The 24,564-nt window shown below is 47.4% G+C and overlaps 1 protein-coding gene across 3 annotated transcripts in view; it reads left to right on the top strand.

Moving 5' to 3' along the window:
* The window catches only part of LOC142579624 (uncharacterized), a 111,447-nt gene that overhangs the window by 12,806 nt on the left and 74,077 nt on the right, over positions 1–24,564 (top strand). For all 3 annotated transcript variants that reach the window (XM_075690016.1, XM_075690017.1, XM_075690015.1), the window contains exons 2-3: positions 20,350–20,641; positions 21,766–22,087. In XM_075690016.1, coding sequence (XP_075546131.1) covers positions 20,350–20,641; positions 21,766–22,087 — 614 coding nt within the window. The remainder of the gene's footprint in view (positions 1–20,349; positions 20,642–21,765; positions 22,088–24,564) is intronic.

The following is a 24,564-nucleotide window of genomic DNA, read 5'->3' as shown; positions in this document are numbered from 1 at the left end:
ACCGAAAAGGGAGCGGTTTACGCGTTCCGTGTTGCACACATATCACTTGCTATGCCGCACCGATCCGGCCCAACTGACCACCCAGCGGCGTACGTGTATCGATTTGGCATTATTTAAAGAATGTGATTGCAGTTGCGAGTGAAATAATGACCAGCGCTCAAGACATTAAATGAGTGTGCGTACCTTTCGTCACGATGACCTCCCATCAAGACAATAAATGAGTTCGTAAGTTAGTTCAAAATTACGTGTCACTTCCGTGTCGTGTGCTAAACAGCTTCGCTGGTCAACCACCTTCACTGAGTGGAATGGCTCATGATTTTTTGTTTCACTGGTCTCTTTACTAGAGTGGAGGAAGTAGCGATTGCGCTGGCTCTCACAGAACAGGAGTGCGAAGTCGTACTGAGTGACTCGCAAACGGCAGTAAAGAATTATGCCAAAGGTCGAATTTCCAAGGAAGCCCTGTCCATTATGGCTAAAGCGGGCAGATCCAAAACCGCGAGCTCGAGGATCGTATGGTTCCCCGCGCACGTCACCACGGAAGGCGACGCGCTCCCGAACCTAAACGAGACGGCGCACCGGACGGCGCGAGACATGACCCGCCGCACCGAACAGGGCAACGCCTCTCGCACGACAGCGAACGCTTCTCGAGCAGAACGGGACAGGCTCACCAGATACAACGACATAACCAGTGCATATTTGAACGCCAGAAGGATGTACCCGCCGCCGAGTCCCAAATTGAACAGGAGGCAGGCCTTCGCCTGGCGACAACTCCAGACGAACACCTTCCCTAATTCATTCCGTTTGAAACGCATCTACCCAGATAAGCATCAGGACGACACGTGTAAATTGTGCCAGGAAGGACCAGCAACACACAAACACATGCTGTGAGAGTGCAATGTAGTTATAGGAGGGATGGCAGTTACTCCGGAGACCCTGTCGTCGAGGTGGGCCGCCGCTCTGCGCAGCTCAGACCTCGGAATCCAGATGTGGGCAGTCCAGCAAGCCCATGAGGCGGCGTTGAGGCAGGGCCTTGACGGTCCCCCGTGGGAGACCTGAGCCCGGGTCGCGTTAAACCTTGCCGGACGTAGAAGAAAGTTGTATCCATCTATCCATTACTTTACCAGAGTATACTAGTGGACATGTGCCACCCCTCCCCCCTACTTCGAAATGTCTGTCTACCAGGATGCCGCCTGCCGATATCCAATAATGCCGTTCCGATATCCAATAATGCGACTCTTCGTCCCTTGAAATAAAATGACCCTGATGAGATGTGCAACTTTTAAAACTTGGCCAGCGTTGTTTATCTTCTGAACAATGGCTTAATTGCTTGAAGAGCTCAATAAAATGTTTGTCTCCTAAACAACGACTCAGCTTCACATTTACTCAGTCAGTCCACCTAAACGTACCATGTTCTCGCCATTTGCGGTAATGTCATCTCTCTCTCTCTCTCTCTCTCTCTATATATATATATATATATATATATATATATATATATATATATAATCTTTCTCGGCCTCTTTTTTTTCGCATTCTTTTTTCCTGCCATATCTCTACAAGGGTGGAAGCTTGGGTGAGTTGGTGATATATGGCGGTGTTTTTGCGCGGCGCAGAGGAAAAAAAAGTACAGAAAAAATTTCAGCGCTGCTTTTCCTCGTATGTAATTTTTCCCTATAGAACTATTCATGCGCTGCACAAAACACCACCATGCTCGATCTCTTTTAACGCGATAGCGTTAAGGAGCTCGTGTCACAGAAAAGCCGGTGTCGTCGGCGTCGGCGTCCGCGGCGTTGGCCGTGAGCGATAAATCACGGCAGGCACTTCATAAATAAAAAGCAACTTCCAAGATGGGCTGGGTGGGAATCGAACCAGGGTCTCCGGAGTGTGAGACGGAGACGTTACCACTGAGCCACGAGTTCTTTTTTTTTTCTTTATTTCTGAGCCACGAGTTCGATGCTTCAAAGCGGTACAAAAGCGCCTCTAGTGAACGCGGTGTTACCTTAGAAGGCTCAGGCGTGCGTCGCTTGCTGAGGCGCGCATTTCGTTGTCGCGCCGAACGCTGCGTTGCTTGACGCTCACCGCGTCCGATGCGGGGCGCGTTGTCGCTGCGCCGTAGCCCAATACCCCTTGGCGGGTCGACGGGAACGCTGTCGCGTTCCACTCTTGAAGGCGAAGCTTAAGCGTCCTCCAATTTTTTTCCATACCTTTCTAGTCACCCTTTTCCGTGTTCCACGCCGGAATAATTTTTTTTTCTGAACGTGGTGATGAAGAAATGAGGCATGCCTGCAAATAAAGCACCCGGGTGCCAACCTGAAATGCGAAACATGCGAAGAGTTAACAAACCTAGTCCGTTCCCACTGGGCGAAGCTAGAAAAAGGAATTAAGAGATCTGTACAGTGAAGCTGAATTTGGCGATATGGGCACGAACTAAGCGCAGCTCGGGCTTAGATGCTACCTTACCAGTTACAGCTGGTAAGGTAGCATCTTTCAGGACTTAATTTTCGTTAGAAGACAGGAAAAGGCCGATTACCAGCGGAGAATATAAAGGACGAACTACGCTTTCTCGAATATCGCAGCCGAACCGCAGGCCTGCCGATACGTCGGTTTGACTTTACCTATTTCAAAGTATATGCACTCGTAGTAGGGCTGTTTCGGCGCAGAAAGAAATGTTCCGGGAACTTCCGTCGATGCGCGTTCAGCGCCCTGAGGACTGAATGCAAACGTTCTTCAAAGTAGAACAACTATAGGACCGAGTGCTCGTTGCCAATCCATGACGTCCCCAGTGTAGGGGCGAACTACGAATTGGCGTCGCTATTTGTTTTTTTCTTTTTGTGGATTATTATCACGTATGAATGATGATGATTATGATGGTGATGGTGGTGGTGGTGGAGGTGGTGGTGGTGGTGATGGTGGTGATGTGTGTGTGTTCGTGTGTGTGTTCTCCGTCTCCTCTGGCTTACCTAGCGTCCGGTCTCGGTAAGACTGACCCTCTGGGTGTATATAAGAAGTCGAATTTATACTCGCTAAGCGGAATAAATGGGGCTTGTCCAGGCTTCTCTCAGTTTTCAGTCGATTTCGGAGGAAGCGGTTGCACAACTTCTCGTAATCCTTCGGCAGTCACAGTGGCCTTGGCCGTACTCCGACCTTGTTGTTCACAATCTTTTTTTTTCTTTTTGGTCCACCCATACAACCACGAAAATTAGGTACTACAGTGTAGGGTACACTACACTGCTTGCCTGCAACAACGTCGACCGCGGCGTCCGTTATAGAGGCGGCTATCCCGAAGCCTCGTAGCTTTGCCTCCGTGCAACGCAGACGAAAGCCGTAAAAAGCGCCGCAGCGCGTGACAGCGGGCTGTCACTCGGCAGCTTTCCGAGCAGCTCGCACCGCCGGCCTTGGTACAACGGGAGGCGGCAGTTGTAAATGGGGCGGCTGGCTCGTTTCCCGGGCGACAAAAGGAAAGCGGCTTTGTGTATGGGTTCCTGTAGAGCCCGTCGTTGCAGCTTTGGACAAACCCTTTCCGCGCAAGACCTGTTCGTCGCGAAACAGACGAAGACGGAGGAAAAAGAACTGTTTTTATTCTCTGCGCTTACTCTTTTTCGGAAGGACCCACCCTCCCTTGTGACAGACAGATCACGACACGTGTAAGCTGCAGGTCATCGTGGCCTTCCTCCCTGTAGCATTCATGCCGCTGGGCCGGGTGACGTTCAGAGGCTAATGAACCCTTGCTTATGCGCGCCCTTAATGGACCTCAGATGGCGACGAATGTGATGCTACAGTTTTAGAGCGCAGCTTGTTCCTGCGGCAGGAGTCGGCGGCGTAACCGAGGGAACGAGCACATCGAAGGATGAAAGAGCGAACGCGGAGCAGAAGATGAAAGACGCGAGCCGCGAAAGGCGGAGACCACTGAGAGAGCGGCTCCTGACGTGCGAGCGGGAAACTGGTGTCATTCGGGCCCACCCGACCGCTCGATGCGTACTGTTATCTGGTCGGCCACAGTTACTTCTTTAAAAAAAATGTAATTAATTACAGCGACCAATTACTGCCCCACGAAAGTAATTTAGCGATTACTAAAGAAGTAATCCGTTATCTTTACGTTACTCTCCTTCCAACCGTGATCACAAATACAGTATATGACAATCTGGCCTGGCTCATTCGGTGCGTCTTCTGCAGCCCTTCGCATGTTGTACAGTTGCTTACAGCAATGACGCACCGCTTGGGTCTGCTTCCTACATGTAGCGCAGTGCTTCATCGCTGCTGAGATTCGGAAAAAAACGCTCACGGAAGGGCTGATAAAAAGCTGAAAGGATCGTCCGTGCCGCAGATGATTTCCTGGCATCAGCGTCCTGAGTGGCTATCGCGTAGCGCGCAGGTTCAATTCGTCGGCCGACATCCGGTGGAGCGTTAAGATGCGAAAAGCAGCACTGAGCAGGCGGGTTTGCCTGGCCGAGCACGCGCATTCGTGAGTGTGCTGGGCGGGAAGACCGTGGGCGTTCTATGCTCTACTTCCGGCCAAATTCAACGCTCTAAGCTGATAGGCCTGTTACAGCTTTTCTCGTCAACGAAGTAAGTGCTTACATAAAATTTTTCACTGAGAAAAAACAACATTGAATTAGAGTGAGCGTTACTTAGTCAAAAATTATTTGATCATTACAACACTACCAGAAAATGTAATTGATTACGCTTAATTCGTTACGTACAAGTCTGGAATGAACTGGAGTGCGGATTTTGTTTGCGCGGAAGGTCGTGGCATATGTTACGTTTGCGTCATTCGTCAAGGCTCGGCGCGCTCAGCTCTAATTGGACCTGAATGTGCGAGCGATATCGGCGTGCGAGGCGATGCATGCATGTGTGCGCGCGCTTGTTGATGACATGGCATTAACGTCCAAACGATCTCATGCTTACACCTCAGTTCGAACGCAGTGACATATATTCTTTTGTTTGTATATGCAGTCAAGCTGTTCGCGCTACTACTACTACTACTACTACTACTACTACTACTACTACTACTACTACTACTACTACTACTACTACGCGCGCGCGCACACACACACACACACAAACACACACAAACACACACAAACACACACACACACACACACGCACGCACGCACGCACGCACGCACGCACACACGCACACACACACACACACACACACACACACACACACACACACACACACACACACACACACACACACACACACACACACACACACACACACACACACACACACACACACACACACACACACACACACACAGAGTTTAAATTTGGGAACAATTGTGGGAAGGTTAGAACGATGTGGGGAGCAAATACTTGGCTGTAATTAAAAGCTAAATGAAGGTCCCTAAATACTCGTTTTCTACCTGTTTAGTCCATGGCGTTATGAAACGGTTATCCCCCGGTGTCCCTGAGGAACCAAATGGGGCAGTGGTATTATATTTAGAGAGGATGGGAATCATGTAGATACGTTATGGGCGATGGGCACCGAATGAAGAGTTTTACAAATAATTACTAAATACTCGTCACCATCCCCTTTAGAGGTTATTTGAAGCGCGTGCTTTCTTTGTATACGGCGTCAGATATCCAATTTGCACGGTGCTGGCGCCATTTTAGTTATGACGCTCGATCTAAGTTTAGGCTGTGTATGTAAATTACTTCCAGCCTTTGCAGAAGATTACTTGTGCAGGTGTCGGGAAGCGTCATGCAAACCGTGATCGTCAGATACGTTATACTCAGGGCTTTCTTGTGTCACGGCAAAATTGTAGGCATTACCGAGTTCACATTCCGTAGAAATAGCTAGGGACATTTTAAGGGCAATGTGTGAGCAAATCTTAGTGTTTATGGGTTAATTACGGGCTTTGCGTATAACTACTGAATGCTTGTTTTGGCCCTAGTTACGGGTGCTGTACGAAATGCCTAGAAGGCATTCTTGGTGTTCTCGGTGAGCTGAAGGTGGCACTATGTTGTTATTTGATGAAGATAAGAGGAAGGTTATGAGTTATGTACATGAAAAGTTTAAAGTGCGCGGGTTTACAGTCTTTGCAGTAAGTTACTTATGAAAGTACTTTCAGCTTTGTATGTGTGTTTTACGAGTGTCGTAAATGTTTCCGCGCTGTCCTGGAAGAACTGTATCAGGTGCCGAGATCAAATGAAAATGAAGGGCTTGTAATGGCTGATGTGCATGCAAAGTTTGCAACGTGTGGGTTAATTATTGCCCTTGCAGTAAATTTCTTATTCAGGCGTTCGAAAAGAGTTATACAAACGTTAAACGCAATGCTTGCCGTTGTCCTGGGAGAATTGAATGTGGACTTGAGTTTACGTTTTATGGGAATGGGAGGCGTGCTTTGTGTGGCAAAACTTCAAACGCTGTGAGTTGATTACGGGCTCTGCAGATAGTTAATAAGCATTCCTTTTTCTCTTCCGGTGTCCATGACGAATGTGTGCGTCTAGATTTTGTTTTGGAGGAAGTAAGGGGCAGCTTATGATTTAGTTCAAGAAGAGTTGTGTTGGTCAGCCTTTGCAGTAAATTACTTATGCAATTGTTTGAAAACGTTGTCCAGCCGTTATTATCAACGCTTTCTAGTTTACATGGACAACGAAATGGGGCGCTAAATTAAACTTCCAAGGAATAAAAAAAAATATGGAGAGGGGAGGCGCTATGGCATTGCAGTAAATTGTTTATACAAGCGCTCCAGAGTGTTATATGGGTGTTTTACAAACAGCATAGTATATGTTTGCCCGTTGCGTTGGGACACTGATGAGTGGCACTGACTTCATACTGGATATTAATGGAGGGGATGTTACGGCCGACGTGCACGCAACACTCTGTGTGCGTTAATTACGTCCTTCGCAGTAAATTAATTATTGCACTCGAAACCTTCAAACTACCTTCAAAGTTGATAAGTTATGGAAATGGAGACTGACGGCTGAAAAGAGGCTCACCAAAGTAGAAGCACAGGGCGATGACGACGAATACCTACCTTCAGAAGCAGAAAGCGTCAGATCGCTCCCTAGCGTGTCGGGGGGTTCTACGAAGCGTACTCTAGCGGGTAGCAGTAAGGCGGGTTCTATAAGCAATGGCTAGCAGGGGGAGCTTTACCGTGTGGCAATGGAATTGCCGAGGATTTTATCACAAAAAAGCACCTCTTATGCAGTTAATAAAAGCCTCTCCAGACAAACCGAAAATAATTATGCTGCAGGAAACCTTGGCGGATGAGATCAGCCTATCCGGATACAAAGCGACATGCAGGGGCAAAGAGCCGGGTAGGGGGCTAGCCACGCTCGTAGATAAGAAAATACCTTACATAGAACATGATTTGCGCCTTGGACTAAACAAATTAGAATACTTACTAGTGGAAATAATTTTGAAAAGGAATAGAAGCAAACCGCAAAGCCTCTTTTGTCTTAATGTTTATAGCAGCCCTAGCGACATGAAACAGAGTTTCAGGGCACTTCTTAATAAGACTATGGCTGTTACTAAGCACGCTCCACTCATTATTGGAGGGGATTTCAACGCCCCACATCAAACCTGGGGATATCGCTGGAATACTAAGAAAGGGGATGGACTCTGGCACCTAGCTACAGATCTTAATCTCTCCCTCATCACAGACCCAGCTTATCCCACTAGGTGTGGTACATCTACATGCAGGGACTCCAGCCCAGACCTTACTTTTGTATCAAACTTAGCGAACGCTGGCTGGAATAACTCCAATATTGACCTGGGTAGTGATCATTACATATTACAAATACTATTGGAAACACCAAGTAATGAGATAAAGCACTTTAACTACATTGACTGGGATCTTTTTCGGAAAGCAAGGAAAATCAGAGCTGAGACAGAGGAAGGACAAAAGAAAACACTCCAAACTTGGACCACTCAGCTCAGGGAAGATGTAAAGGCGGCAACGAAGGATATTACCACAGAGGAGGATATCGAAATCATGGACAGTAGGCTGGCGCACTTGATTGAAGCGAAACAATCTATGTTAAATAGATGGAAAACGCAACGGCTGAACAGGAGACTCAGGAAGCGCATAGCATTGTTGAATAGGGAGATTGAAGAACACTCCAGAAATTTACAGAAACAACAATGGGATGAGCTTTGTAATTCCATAGATGGTCGAATCAGACGTGGTGGGAATTGGAACTTACTTAGACATTTGCTTCATGAGAACGACACGAAATCTAATAGGAGAACAGCAGTAGCACGACTCGTCCATCGTGAGAGTCAGGACACAACGGAGGAGGCCATTCTGGATCGGCTCGCAGCTAAGTATTTACCACTTAAGGATAGCGATGAGAGTACAGACCTGCCTGAATATACAGGGGAAGACTGTGAGCCTATGGATCAAGACTTCACAGAAAGCGAAGTTCGTGCAGCCCTGTACGACCTCAACAGTAGATCTGCTGCCGGTCCAGATGGCATTTCCAATAGGCTGTTGAAAAATTTGGACGACCATTCCATAAAATATTTAACAGAGTATTTCAACGAACTCTGGAAAAACGGTGATTATCCGAAGGAATGGAGAATTGCTAACACAATTCTTATTCCCAAACCAGGCAAGCAACTCAATCTAGATAACCTAAGACCCATATCATTAACATCATGTCTGGGCAAAACCATGGAGCATGTCATACTCAATAGACTGACTAAGTATGTAGAAAACAGAAATATTCTTCCGCATAACCTGATCGGTTTCCGTCCTGGACTTTCGACTCAAGATGCAATGCTTTTAATCAAGCATCACCTTATTCTTGCTAGCCCGCTACATACGAGAGCTCTTCCAGGCCTAGATGTAGAAAAGGCCTTTGATCGCATCAAGCACAGGGCCATATTGGATATCCTCTCGGAGATGGGATTGGGTAAGCGATTGCACAATATCGTCAAAGCCTTTCTCGGTGGCCGTTCTGCTTGTCTCAGGTTAGGCGAACTCCAATCGACAACCCTGGAACTTGGGAATCGTGGGACACCACAAGGGTCTGTCCTATCTCCCATGTTATTTAATTTGGCAATGTCAAAAGTGGCTCGAGGTCTCGCGCAGATTGAGGGTATCCACTTTGCTATATATGCAGATGATGTAACAATCTGGAGTGCCGAAGGTAATATGGGACAAACAGAGATCAAACTACAGGAAAGCATTTATGTGGTAGAAACAACACTTGAGGGTATGGGACTGAACTGCTCTGCTAAAAAATCAGAACTATTGGTATTACGGAGCAGTAAGCGTGGGCGCAGGCCGAACGGATATATCCCAGAGGAAGAACCCCGCATTGACATATGCGCCAAGAATGGAGAACGAATCAGGCAGGTGGAGACTATTAGAGTGTTAGGACTTCTCCTGCAAGCGAACGGATCTAATTGCAGGATGATAGAATACATCTCTAACAAGTCAGAAGAAGTCATTAGGCTTCTGCGTAGAGTTACCAACAAGCATAAGGGGCTAGGAGAAGACAGTGCAATAAGATTGGTACATGCATTCGCCTTTTGCCACTTCTCGTACGTGGCTGGCATGCTCCAATGGACACAGGCTGATAAGAACAAGCTAAACGCTTTAATCAGACGACTTATAAAGACTGCACTAGGACTTCCCATCAGCACGGCCAATGATAGCTTATTGCGCCTAGGGCTGCATAACACACTAGAGGAGATAGCTGAGGCTCAACAGGTGGCCCACCAGGAGAGACTAATGGGGACACGCCCTGGGAGGGCGCTACTTGAAGAAATTGGCGTAGAAATTAACCACACCAACGAAGGAGAATTATTAACACAATTGCAAGCGGGACTACGGGAAACAATAAAGACGACCCCGTTCCCTAGGAACATGCACCCGACACATAACCTCGAGAGACGGAAGGCAAGGGCGAAGGCACTCCTTCAAGACATAGATCAACGTAAGCAGCAGGCGGTGTTCGTTGACGCTGCCTGGGTTAAAAATAAGGATGCGTATACCTCCGTTGTCGTAGACACTCAAGGTAACATACAGGATGCCATCACCGTCTATACCAAGGACCCCACAGTAGCAGAACAAGTAGCAATCGCCTTAGCCATCCGGGCTAATCGGTGGACACATATTTCCAGCGACTCTAGAACAGCCATACGCAACTTTACCAACGGATATGTGACACGGATAGCAACAAAATTATTAGAGAAGGTCAAGAGTGAGAGGATCGAAATCCGCTGGTTTCCTGCACATCTGGGGGTGGTGGACGGAGCTCGGAGAAACCTCAATGAGGTGGCAAATGAAGCAGCACGAGGACTTTCTAGCCGTGCTCTTCAAGACCGAGCAACTTACACTTCACCCGGGGAACCCAGGGATCGATTATTAACATATAACGAAATCACGAAGCATTATTATTTAAGCAGAAGGGAATACCCATTGCCACACGGTAAGCTTTGCAGAGCCCAAGCGGTCACATTACGTTTGCTACAGACAAGAACATACCCAAGTCCATATTTTATTAACAGGATCTATCCGGAGAGGGAAATTCAAACCAACTGTAATAAGTGCAATGGCATCATTACTCTTGACCACATGCTTTGGCAGTGCCCCGCGGTCTTCACAGACCGTGACAAGGAACAAGAATGGTGGCGGCAAATGCTACACAGTGAATCACTCTCTGACCAATTACGGGCAGTCCAGAAGGCCCGCGATGTGGCTGAAGGGCTCGGCCTGACAGTCCCAACGTGGGAGCGGCCCGCGTCAACGTATGGTTGACCTTCAGGACCCAATAAAGTTCTCCATACCATACCATACTCGAAACCACCATACATGTGTTATAGGCATCCGGCGCCTTGTGCGCATACATACATACATACATACATACATACATACATACATACATACATACATACATACATACATGCATGCATGCATACATGCATACATGCATACATACATACATACATACATACATACATACATACATACATACATACATACATACATACATACATACATACATACATACATTATGATTGACAGAGGTCGCCGAACTTGCCCGTAATTCATGACCGCCAACGAAGCCACCGCGGCGCACGAACACTGGGCATGAATCACAGGCGACCCGATGTGCATCACCACGAGCGTTGCAGCTTCTGAGACATATACTACGGTTGCGTCCATGTTTCATCCGGTTACGAACGGCGTATATAGTTCCTTTACGATAGCGGCACAAACTGGCATCATCAGCTGCCACTTCCCACGTCCGTTCTTACGGCCGTCGCATGTCAAAAGGTTTTGCTTTGGGTCGTTTCTGATATAGTAGCACTACGACTTTTGATATCTTCTGTAACAGGGAGCGATTTCCCGCCCGCCGACAGCTCAGCGTGCTATATGCCTCCCTCGACATGTGGCTCTTCAAGTGTGTTTGTATTGGTTTATGCAGCCCGCTTTCAATCTCCATCGTCTCTCTAAAGAACGCGGCGAGCGATTTCACAGTGCTCAGACGGATATGCATTCGACGGACTGTAAAGCTGCGTTGGCGATTTTCGAAGATTATTTTTCGCAGTGCTGCAGTGCCGACCGTGTCATGACGGAACTTCCACTACGGAGCGGGATTTTCATGCGGCCACAGTCAAACGTGAACAATAGGAATGTGCCTCGTGTATACGTGCGACTTTGTTAGTAAGTATTGTTACAGTATTTTGACACTGTTTCACTGAAATGAACCGCTTGCACATCTCTGCCGTCACCATTCTGAACGCTTCCGCACTTAAATTTAAAGGCTCAAGCATTCCTTGTTGCAACAGATGAATGTACACGCATGACAGCTGCAAAGCCAGAAAATGAAGACGCCAATTCTTTTTTGACGTTACTGGAGCGAAGTATGTTTAAGAACACCAAGGTGGTGGTGTCCGACAACGGGCCAGTTTTCCGCAGTAAGAAGCTTCAAGACTGGGCCCGTGAAAGAGGAATTGCCCTTAGATTTGCCACACTCTACTATCCTAAAGAAAACGGCCTGACTGAGAGGTTCTTTCGGGACTTGAAAACATTCATCGCAATTTACCACCATTTCCATGGTGAGTGGAAGTGTGCCTTGGAGGCGGCAGTCGGACACCATGACCGTTCTCATACTATGGGATTAGGATGCACGCATAACTTTGCTGCATCGGGCGAAAGAACTTGGCTACCGGCAGACCTTGGAATCGTTGCAAAAGTAGATCACAGGAGAAGCGCAAAACGTAAGAGTAGCTTATACGCTACAGATAAACTATGAGTAGACACTACTATCCGCGACATATATAGCTCCAAGATGCCTGTAATAGAGCCTGGAGATACTGTTTTAGTCTAAAGAAGTTTAAGTGGACCGAAGTCAAGATTTAAATAGATAAATAAATAAATAAATAAATAAATACTGTCTCAAGTCGGTTTTCTTCTCGTTTTTTTTTTTTAACGTCTTGATATCTGCAAAGTTCTCGAGTACCTTCTGATGGGATTCCCCCCGTCACCCGTGGGAAACGTCACGCCGTACATTATGTGATGTGAAAGTATCCCCGAAGGCGCATACGGACCTTGACTGAGTCGTATACGTATCGTTGTTGTCTTTGTCATCATCATCATCATCATCATCATCATCATCATCATAATCTTTCCTGCTCACTGCAGGGTGAAGGCAGCTCCCAGCGATTTACATTCTGGGCTGCCTTGCGTCAGCTAGCTGTGTCCTTTGCCAGCAGATATCTATAATCTCATCATACCTTCCTATTAAAGGCATCTGCTATCTTTGACTGCGTTCTCTTTCTTTTCCACACACTATGCAGCGTTACTCTAACGAACCACACCTAAAAATAAAAAAATAAAAATCTGTTGTATTACGTGTCGCAACCACAATTTGATAATGAGGCACGCCGTTGTGGGTGTCGTTTAAATAAACGGAACTCACTTAGGCTCACCTGCAAAATTTTGTTTTTCTTTGGGATCGCTCGAACTTAGACTCAACGAAATTCCACTCTCACTCGGACTCAAACTCAAACTCGTGGTTCAGCCTACATGAGTGAGTCGACTCATTAGTGAGATTGCCGACCTATGGGGCTATATATATGGTGCGTTCAGATAAGTTCTGCCGGGCATGTCCGGTGACCATTTTTAATCTTGATCAAACGTACATTTTGCTTCATGAGTGCCAAAGAAAACGAAAGAAATCTTAGTTTTGCGAGCAGGAAAAAAAAACAAGAATCTGTCTTCCCCCCCCCCTCAAAAAAAAAAAAGAAAAAAGAAAGAAGACTGGAAGCGCCCTGCCACTCAGTGTTCTGCAAATTTTGACGAATCTGCATTTTGGTTAGTCCCAAAGAAAAAGTATTATGCGTGCGGCTTTAGAAATATGAAGTGATATAGTAGGGGTGAATAATGCTCATCGATTGCAATTATTACAGAGCATCACTTCAAGATGGGGAGGAAAGAACTCGCGAAAAGGGAACACTGCTGTATATTGGCCAAGGTACTGGTTTTGCAGCGAGGCTGTTTATGGCTATAGGCTTCCGTGTATTTTTTCTTGTCCGTAAACAAATCTGTGTGAGCAAAAACTAATATCATCAGTGGTAGCTCGTGCCACTGCTCGCGCGTTCGTCGTCGTCGTCGTCTTCTTCCACAGCTGGATTCGTTGCCGCTCACAATGCCAGCGTTCCCGTGCTGCCCCGATCTCTCTGCGATAGTGCTGACGACACTGGCCCACTGCCAGTTGGTGCGACGATTTAGATCTCAAATTCTTTGCCTTAGTATATATCGCGAAAGGAAAACACGAATTTATGTAAGGAATGTATAAGACTAATTAACGCGGATGTATACGTATGAAAACAAATGTGTGTGCGTACCTCTCGTCACGATGGCCACCGATCAAGACAATAAATCTGATCGTATACCTTTGTTCAAAATTCTGTCACCTCTTTTTCGTCTGCTGCACAGCTTCGCCGGTCTTCCACCTTCACAAAGTGAAATGGCTCGGTTTTTTTTTTTTTTTTTTGGTTCGTATATCTGTGAAGAGCAAGGTTTTCAAATTTAGTCAGCCTGTTGCACAACATGGTGCAATGTTCCCTTCTGCGATATTTATTTATTTATTTATTTATTTATTCCAAATACTTCCAGCGCCCGAAAGCATTACTGCAGGGGGGCGGGCCGAGGATACATAACTATATAAGCAAAAGGCGAGCAAAAAGAAACTACAGTGCATGACACGCAAGTACTAAATGAAGACAACTGCACTCGTTCATATATCTGATAACAAGGCCCGAAACATTGGTTCAGGTCGGCACTCGGCAATTTGTTTGGGCAACCGGTTCCATTCGCGAATTGTAAGTGGAAAAAAAAAAAGTGCTTTGGTAAGTGTTAGTTTTACATGTAATTTCTTTTATTTTTCATCCGTGATCAAGTCTATTCGACCAGCAATGCTGTGGAAGCAAATAAGTATGTACTTTGTCTATTTTTATTTTATCGTCATAAATTTTATACATTTATAACTGAAAGTTCCTTCGGCGAGTACATAAAAGCTCTCATCCCAACGTTCGTTTAATTTTAGTAACACTACTACGGAAGTTATAATCTCTTGATACAAATCGAGCGGCACAGTTTTGTACACGTTCAAGCATGTCGGTTAAATACAAAGTTCGCGGGCTCCAAACAGCACGAGCATATTCCAATATAAGCTGAACATAAATTAAATATAGGAGCTCTTTATCTTTTAGCGGTGCCGCTTTAAAATTTTGTCTTAAAAAAATGTAGCATTCCACAAGCTTTGGATGAAACATGCTCAACGTGCTTATACCATGTGAGGTTGGAGGAAAAGTAAACGCCGAGGTACTTGTAATCAGATAGTCTTGATAGTTGGACAGAATCTAATCCATATTCGGCCAGGAAAGGATGATGCCTGCGTGTGAAGGAGATAATCTGACACTTAGTTGGATTTAAGTATATTTTCCACTTCACACACCATTCGCGGATATGGTACAAGTTGCTCTGCAAATGAAGTCAATCTGAATAATTGTTTACATCACGGTAGACAACACAATTATTTTCATATAAACGTGTTTTACAAGTCACATCTTGCACAATTTCGTTAATATACACTAGAAAAAGCAGGGCCCCTAGAACGGACCTCTGCGGCACTCCCGAAGATACAGCAACATAATCGGACTGGGACCCGTTAATCACATACGTTGCTTATGTCCCTGCAGATAACATTGAATCCAGTTTAGAAGTAGGCATGTTAAGTAACGACAGTTTATATAGTAGCAAGTCATGAAGTACCAAATCAAACGCTTTTTTGAAATCTAAGAAAATACACTCCGTTTGTAACCCAAGGTGAAATGATAAAAAAAATATCATGGCTAAATTCTATGAGCTGCGTCGTACACGAGTAATCTGATCTAAAACCATGATGAGCATGAGTGAAGAATTGATTTTTTTCCCAAATGTTTCATCATTCATCATCATTCATCAGCATACGGAAACAAAAGAAGATCGACTCTGGCCAATATAGGGCAATGTTCCGTTATCGCGATATTTTTTCTTCCCGTCTATCGATGATACTGTGTAGTAATTATTTACAATCGATGAGCAATATTGACCGGTACTCTATCACTAAATATTTTTGAGCCGTAGGCAAAACACTTTTTGCTTGAGACTAGCCAAAATGAGGATTCGGCAAAATTCGCAATATTCTGAGTCACCGCGCGGGCGCTCCCATATTTTTTTCTTGAAGGCAGATTTCTTTTTTCCGCAGAACTCAGACTTATTTCGTATTTTGTTTTTTTTTTGGCACTCAAGCAATACAATTTATTTTTTTTATCAAGATTAAAAATGGTCACCGGACATAACCGGCCGAACTTATCTGAACACACCCTATACATTGATTTCGACCAACTGGGATTCTTTAACGTGCTTCCAATTCACGTTACACGAGCATTTTTGCACTCCAGCCCCATCGGATGCGGCCGGGATTGAATACGCGGCCTTGAGCTTAGCAGCGCAACGCCTCGCCGAACTACCACGTCGGGCAACGGCCACTGGTTATCCGCTCTTTAATCTTTGCTAAAGAAGTCTCAGTTTCTCTCGAAAGATGAAGCATCGATTGCGATAGCAAATTAGTGGACAGCTACATGAAATGAAATAAGGATATTAGCTATATCGGCCCTGTGAACTTCTAAAGGTAGGCGCACTAACTAATGTTGAACTCCAATGGCGGAGTCGGAGCAGCCGACGGACTCCGCGAGCAAGCACTCGACTCTGGCGCAGAGCAACGCCTCCAGATCCGCGAGTGGAACACAACCTGCGCCGCCGGAGCAAAGCGGAAGCGGAAGTTCTATCACCGAGTTACCCAGGAAGCCTCAGCAGGAAAACGTCACCGTCACGTGAGCGAGTGAGCTGGGTCGACGCAGCGAAAGGAAACAACATAAGGAACGTGCAGAAAATCACCGAAACCACGAAGAAAGAAGATATGAATAAGGTCCGGGAGGCAAATGAGCTCCTAAGACACGAAAACGCGGCGTTGCGAGCGACCATCAACAACCTCACGAAAGAGATCGCCGAGATTCGTCAGTTGCTGCTATGCAACAACGAGCCTCTACAGAGACCCACGCCAAGCACAAGCAAGACCGAGGAAACGACAACGAACATCCAGGAGACAGCCATAGAGGAACCGGCACCGAAGAAGCGAGCCATCGAGGCCACGCACACGCAAACAGAAAACGATCGCATCGACAGCCTCGAAGCGAAATTCGAAGCGACATTCAGCAAACTCGTCGGGGCGCGCGAGCGCCCAACTGCAGGCATAATTAAAGTTTCTCCAATCCAATCCAATCCAATTGCGTGTTGTCATTTCATTCCGCTGTTTGCTCCCAGCACCGCTACACCGGTCACTTGTCTCTTCAGCGCCGTTCACCTGTTGTTTATTTAAAAGCGCGGAATGGATATCTCGCCAAGCGTGCAGCAGCTTTTGCATTCTCGCGAGTCGTGACCAGTGGCGCCTCCTAGAAGACAAACGTGGTAAAGGAAATACGTCACGCAGAGTTCCGGTCCACTCCGCCGATTTTGGCGGAGCATCTTTTCTGCTCCACGGACTGACTCCCGCTCTGAATCCCCTCCGACTCTTTCATTGGAACACCTTACTCCCGCCCTCACTCTGCCATTGGAACAAACTTGCTCCGAAACGAGCAGAAAAACTTGCTCCGACTCCGCCATTGGAATTCAACATAAATGAACAAATATTGCGTCGCGCGCGCACAAACGAACATGAAGACATCTCACTCGATGACCGTGGAAATTCACTGTCAGAAAAATTGCACGACTCTTAAACTTCGCACGCGATAGCATTCAAAGATCCCTGACGGCTTCTCACGCTTCCCGGCGACTGCAGCGTATGTAACCGTAATGTTTTTGCTGGCGGCGAACGCAATGCACGAAGGCGAGCTTTCTGGTAGAAACGTGGCCTCTTGCGTGGGCCTATCTTCTATTATTGTTTCGCACTTTTAATATTTCAGTCTGAGAAGATTTAACATAATATGCATGCGCTGCCGGCGTTTTATTTCATGACATTTGTTTGTGGGCTGTCACTCTCAAAGCATGCAAAAGGCTCTGGCAGAAACGCGGCCTCTTGCGTGGGCCGCGATACAGTGGAGGAGAGCGCCATCTGGAGGTGTTGCAAGGAACCGGGCGCGCCGCTCCGTGGCCTCCAAGATGCTTGCGCGCCGGCGCGCGCAAATGGCCGACGCCGTGGCCGGTGTATGGATGGTAAAAACGCTGGAAAAGAGTTGAGTTTTCGCATAACATAATTATGTTTTCTCGTATATTTAAATTACAATCCGACGCTATCATGTCGGTAGGTTGTGTGTCATTCGTACTTTACTATTTTTTTACGTATTCTAGCTTGAGAACTTCAGTTAGTTCAGTAACTTTCTTGCGTCGCATGGAGGGCCTGGGTATGGGTGGATCAAAATGTTTTTGTCGGAATGACGTCCGACGCTGGACGCCCACGCCGGATTTTTGCTACACGGGGCCATTAACGCTATTGCGTTAAAACGCTGAAGTGAGGAAGCACGGTAGCATCAGCGTACGAATTGACCTTCGTGCTGCGTCTCGCACCAATGCGAATTAAGTCGCGGAAAGAGAGCACGCGACGGACTTGGTCCCCGGCGCAGGTGGCTTTCAAGATACAGCTGCCCGGGCGCGTGTACGAGGCCGACCGGGCCTCCCGGTGTAGAACGGCCCCTCTCCCTACTCTCCCCGCGGAGTCTTGCGCGCAACGGAAGGCGTCGCGCTTCTTCCCCGCTTCCCTCCCTTGAGCCGCGGTCGCCGGCTCATCCTCGCACGTTTTCACTCACACATACGGCGCGTGGTGACGATTTTATCGCCCTTGGACTTTACACGGAACCTCACGCTGACGGCGACGACTAAGGCGACGCCAGAAATACGGGTAGTGTCCATATAATTGCCATCGTAATAAAACAAAAATTAAGGGATGCTTAAGAGGAAGCTTTAGATCGGGTGCTCCTATCTAAATACATGTAAAACGAGAATTCGTTTTTCTCGGCAACCACTGCACCAGATTTGACGAGGTTTGTTGCATTTAAAAGAAAAACTAAAGATCTAGTGACTGTTGGTTTCGAATTCTTTATCTAGGTTGTCAATTTTTATTAAAAGTGGACAAATATCGCAAATTTTCAAAAAAACGGAACTATCATATTTACAACTCTGTAACTCAACAATGAAAAATGATATCACAATTATGTTAATTGCAGCTAATAGTTCATCTAAAACGGATAAAATTGATATTTTGCACATGAATCTCCAAAAATTTCGTAATATGAAAATACAGCCTTTGCAGAACCTTTGTACGCAACGTAACGAATTCACATAAGATATAAATAGACATATCGAATTGGTCCGCTTTGAACGATCTAATTGATGCCGTTTGCAGAACTGCTATATTTGTTCTTGATGCAGAGCTATTAGTGTGTAAACTTCGTGCTTCCATCTTTCTCGAACTTTCTCGAATTTTCGAAAATTCTTGTAACAAAATTCAGGCCCTAAATCGAAATTACGTTTCCAACAGTCACTAGAATTTACCCTTCTCTCTCAAATGCAAGAAATTACATTAAAAACGATCCAGGGTCTCAGAAAAGTCTCAGAAAATGTCTTAGAAAAGCGTTTCTGCGTTTTACATGTATTTGAATAGGCCGCGTCGGAGTTGGGCCCAAACTAAAGCTTCCCCTTAAGCTTCGCCTTCAAGAGTGAAACGCGATAGCATTCAAAGATCCCTGACTGCGCCTCACGCTTCCCAGTAACTGCAGCGTATGTGACCGCAATGTTCACCCGGAAACGCTGGCGGCGAACGCTATGCGCCGAGGCGGGCTCTGTGGTAGAAACGCGGCCTCGAGTGTGCGGATCCCGAAGACGCACAGCCGCGCCAAAAAATCACATCATTTTGAGGTTTCTGTTATTGTTTCGCACTTTTTAGTATTTCAATCTGAGAAGATTTAACGTAACAGGCATGCGCTGTCGGTGTTTTGTTTCGTGAAATTTGTGTGTTGGCTGTCATTCTCAAAATTCCGGGGAATAACTTTGTCAAGACAAGGTATGAGCAGCTTTAGTGACAGAACGGTGTGGCATTATAACCCGCATATGTCGCATGCCATATAGCAAGGCGTGGTATATACATATATATCTAAATATACACGGGAATTTTCACTCTTTGGGACGCCGGACGCAGACACCGGATTTTCTGAGACGCGGGGCCCTTAAAGATATCGCGTTACTATCGCCTACATCCGTTTGCTCTCGCCATACCATCCTTATCACGTGTCTTAACGTCGCACATGCCATTCTCCGTTGCGTCGCTCGTTACGTGTTCCTTGGCTTTTTTGTGAGGTACTTTGCTCTTCTTGCTGCCGGTGTGAAATGAATGCCATAAACCAACGGCTTGCCCTCTTTTTTCTTCTATACGTAACATGAGTAGCAGAATACTCTTTTTTGATGTTGTTATTACGTTTGTATAATGCAAGGGCGATTCTGTTATATCCTATATAATCCAAATATGTACTCTCTTCTTTTTTTGCATTTATCTCGTGCTGTTTGCGGTATAACACTTAGCGTCGTACTAAAGCACTGTTGTATAATGTCGCAAAGTTATGTAACGTAGCAATGGAGTGGTAATTTTTTGCACTCTACTCTCAAATTATCTGATTATTAAGTTGTCAGTTAAATGGCGTCTCGAAGCTATTCAAGTGAAACACCTCCACTTTTTCTTTTCTCTCTCTTCTTAGCGCTCGCAAGCTTCCCCAGTGTCTTGTCCGCGGAATAAAGCTTGATTTAATGTTTTTTTCTAACCCCCTTTCCTTCCGTCGCGCGCATTGCGCAGCCTGCGGCGCGGGCCCGGGACCAACGCGCACGACCCGAGCGGCTACACGTCGCTCCACCACTCGGCGCTCAACGGGCACCGCGAGATCGTCGCCCTGCTGCTGGACCACGAGGCGTCGGCGAACGCGGTGGACGGCCGGGGCTGCACGCCCCTGCACCTGGCCGCCTGGACGGGCAACACGGACGTGGTGCGGCTGCTGCTCGAGAGGGGTCCCTCGCTGGCCGACGCCAACCACGTCAACCAGGAGCGCGAGACGGCGCTGCACTTCGCCGCCCAGTACGGCCACGCGCAGGTACGCGCGCTGCACCGTTCTGTTTATGAAGGGGCACGCTCTGGGCACAGTCCGAGATGGCGCGTTCCCGGGCCACCCTACCCCGCGATAACCGTGGCCTCCGAGATCGAAACTGCATCTCGGAGGCCACGCCGTAACGGCGAAGTCTCCTAGGAACTCGATTGCAGTGCCAGAGCTTCGTCCATAGCGCGGCGATCGTTGACTACTACGGAAATGATGTGTTTGTTCCATCATGTCCATGACGCAGTGTATGTATTTGTCTATTCATCGTGCTTGTGGCGTTATCTTTATTGCGCTTTGTCTGCCTTCATTGGCCTAAATTTCTAAGCGACCACGTTGTTTTGAAGGCAAAGGGACAATAAATTTCTGCAGACATGCGTACCAAGTGCGAATCGTTGCGTGCACTTACAGCGCAGTACGCGTGTTGTTGAATGCGTTCGATTTACGAAGACACGGATTCGTTAGAAGCCAGAAGGGCGAAGTCGAGGCAAATTCATGTATCGTGCCCATCGTTCCCACGCTGGCTGAACCGGCGTGGTCGCAGCTCCCGTAAACCATTAGCGTCACATTTCCTTTTAGTAATTTTTTGTTGTAAACTCCATGATTGTATAGCTCCCCTCTCCCTTCCTGAAGAAGTGAGTTTCTTTTTTTTTTATGATGCCTTAAGAATGGCCCATGGGGCGTACGCTTATCAAGCGCCTCGTCTTTGACACGTGTCAAAACCGTAAAACACGCAAGAATTCAAGACGGGTTGCGACGCCGCCTTCAAATTCAGGCACCGGCTCGCCACTGACGCCACATAATATGACGGTGTCTGTTGCAGCCTAGTTAATTTTGTCTAAGATGGGCTGCAGTACATGCTAAAGGAACCAAAACTGAAGTTGGTTAGTTTCGAAAGCATTTACTCTGCCTCAAGAGCTTCAACACGAAAAATATTCCTCGAAATCTGTGACCTCGCAGTGACGTACCGGCGCTGGTTGTCTCACTCGGAATTCAAATAGTGAAAGGCTCGGTCTGCATTTTCTCTTCCTGTAAGGGACGTCTAACCCCGAAATTAATTAATATGAGGGCACCCCTTCGAACGCTCGCGCGACCTGACATGCTCTCGCCCCCCGGTGTCCCAGGTGGTGGCCCTGCTGCTGGCGCACGGTGCCGAGCCCGGGCTCCGCAACGTGCGCGGCGAGAGCCCCCTGGACCTGGCCGCCCAGTACGGCCGGTTGGACAGCGTGGCACTGCTGGTGAGCGCGCAGGCGCACTCGCTGCAGCGGCTCGCCGCGGCGCACCACTCGCCGCTCCACCTGGCGGCGCGGAACGGCCACCGGCAGGTGGTGCGCCTCCTGCTCGACCGGGGCTTCCCCGTCAACTGCCGGACGGACAACGGTACCGCCCTGCACGAGGCCGCCACCTTCGGGAAGCTGGACGTCGTCCGGCTATTGCTCGACTACGGTGCGTTGGCCGCTATTTGAACGCGACTGTGTAAGAGCTGGGTGTTCTTTCTTTTTTTTTTTCGGGAATCAGTTTGTGGACGTCGTTCTTTAACGTGCACCCAATGCACGGTGTACGAGCGTTTTTTTTTTTTTTTTTGCATTCCGCTTCTCCATCGAGATGTGGCCGCCGGGGCAGGGGTCGAACTCGCGACCTCGATTGCAGCAGCGCAACTCGATAGCCAATGGGCGACCGCGGCGCGTTTCCCAAATCCAATGGTAGCCTGTGCGAACACGCTTGGTTTGTTTTACGTGTTTTAAGTGGAAAACGTGGCCGTGACTGTCGTGTTGGAACCACGTGCGAGAACGTGCGCCTCAGCGTATGTTGTTCCCTTCTATACGTGTGCAGCTATAGCACTTCGTCTTCGTTTCCACCAAGACCGTTGCCGCCAATAGTTGGGCAAGAGTAAACGCGCAGTGCGGAGAAGCGCACTTGCTAATTAAGAAAGGAGTCTAGTGTGGTGTCGTCATAAGGGGTGTGGACTGATGCCACCGAGGCCGCAATATTGTTGTACAGTGGGCGCTGTGAAGGGCTACGCGTTAATCACCATTCGCGCCAGCAGCACAGTGTAAGCGGTCAGTAGGACAATATGGCGTATTTCACGCCGCGTGATTGCTCTCTATAACGAATTCGGTGCTAGTTACGGACTCGAAAGCGGTGTTTCCCCGGCAGCGTGGGTGCTACAAGGTGAAGGAGCGTAGTAGTGGCCGCTCCGTTGTTCTTCACTTGACAAAGCACGATCGAAGCGAGGTCGATGCTCATTGCCAGCGGGGAAGCAACAATTGCTGGGAGTCGCGAGGCGTAATGATACGAATTTATAACGTATGCCGCATGAGCTGTGATCTCGTTACTGCGATTTCGCTTATTGCATTCTTTTCCTTTTTATTTCTGTCTCTTTTTCATTTTCTTTCCTGCAGATTTTGCGAATCAGCCACGAATCTGTCCACTTCCTGTATTTAAGCGTGCGCGTACGTTCATTTCAATAAACACATTGGAGCTTGCAGTAGCGCTTGTTCGCCTCATTCTAGTTTCGCTCTTTCGCTCCACAAAGTGTCATGTTTGCGGAATAACGGAGCGGCCACGCATTGACAATTACAAGTCTGCATACCAAAAGCCCATATAATTGTAAAAGCAAAAACCGGAAAGGGTAAAAAAACACGTCTGATGCTAAACCAAATATCAGCTAAAATAAGATATCGGCGTTACTTCGGGGACAACAGTCGTCATCGTATAGGTTCCGCTGACCCGCAGTGCGACTTCTTATTCGGTTGCTCACAGCTAGAACGTCAGAGACGGCGGCGTCCTGTTGGGTCGCTGCTCCCAAGTCGACCTAGAAGGTCGCTGGCGCCCAATTGTCCAGCGTAGCGGAATCGGCAAGGTCTTAGCGAGTGGCAGCCGACGCATCTGCGATTCTCTCGTACGTACAACACGACTGACGACTGAGGTCCGTTTGACCTATAACCTCGGGGTTGGGTTATCCATCAACCGAAAGTGCCCGACGTCGCGTCTGAGTACTAGTTAGAGAGGTGTAATAATCGCTCGCCGACTTCACGCATTGTACGAGAGACGGCTTTGTGAAATGCGCCGGTGTTTTTACGGCAAAATTGATCGAAGCGCTGAATCCGCTTACGAAGACACGACGTGTCATGTAGATTGCAGGGTATTTTACATCGAGCGCAGTTAAGAACGCGAAACTCAGAGTGATGTGTCCATCCACTCCAACCGGGTACGCCGTCTTCGTCGCGTTATCTTGTCTTCCGTCAGGCCGCCTCCTCCACTTTCATCTTCACCCTAAAAAAAAAAAGGAAATTTCAAATCTTTGTCCGCCACCGCCAGCGAGGATCGAACTCAAACACGAATGCTGACGCTGTTTGAAACGTGTCTGCGCGTATCTTGCAGACAACCTGAAAGCTGGCTTTTCCACGGTAGGAGTCTTTGTTGGGAGAAGCCCACTTTTTTGTCTTCCTTCGTTTTGCGGGCGATGGTTTTTATGTTTAACAGCGCTTGTTAGTGGGTTAGGCGGTTCACATGTTGGTATATGGTGGCGTCTGGAACGAACTGGAGAAACAAAATACGAGAACTGGAACAGGATAGGCCTAGTATACTGTAAGTATGGCTATGAATGCATGTGGTCGCGAAATCGCTACCGATAATTCGTATAAACAGCTCGAATATGAGACAAGAACGAGTTGGAAAACGCTATTCCTCGCCAACAAATGAAAATTTATTGCGGCGCAAGGATTAAAAGGAGTGTCCAATGATCAAAGGCCAGAGATGACAGAACTACTACGCATGCGCATGAGGCTAGATCATCACCGTAACAGTGGTTAACTGCTCCCTAAATAACGAATGCATGAAGTTCTACAAGTCTGATCGAACGTATGCCCTCTAAATTCTGAGACTGGCGCTGAGGCGATGGGGACTTAGCTAGCCTGCAT

The sequence above is a fragment of the Dermacentor variabilis genome, chromosome 4, assembly GCF_050947875.1.
Source record: "Dermacentor variabilis isolate Ectoservices chromosome 4, ASM5094787v1, whole genome shotgun sequence".
In the NCBI taxonomy this organism is placed as follows: domain Eukaryota; kingdom Metazoa; phylum Arthropoda; class Arachnida; order Ixodida; family Ixodidae; genus Dermacentor; species Dermacentor variabilis.
This window is presented reverse-complemented; position numbering and strand designations above follow the sequence as displayed.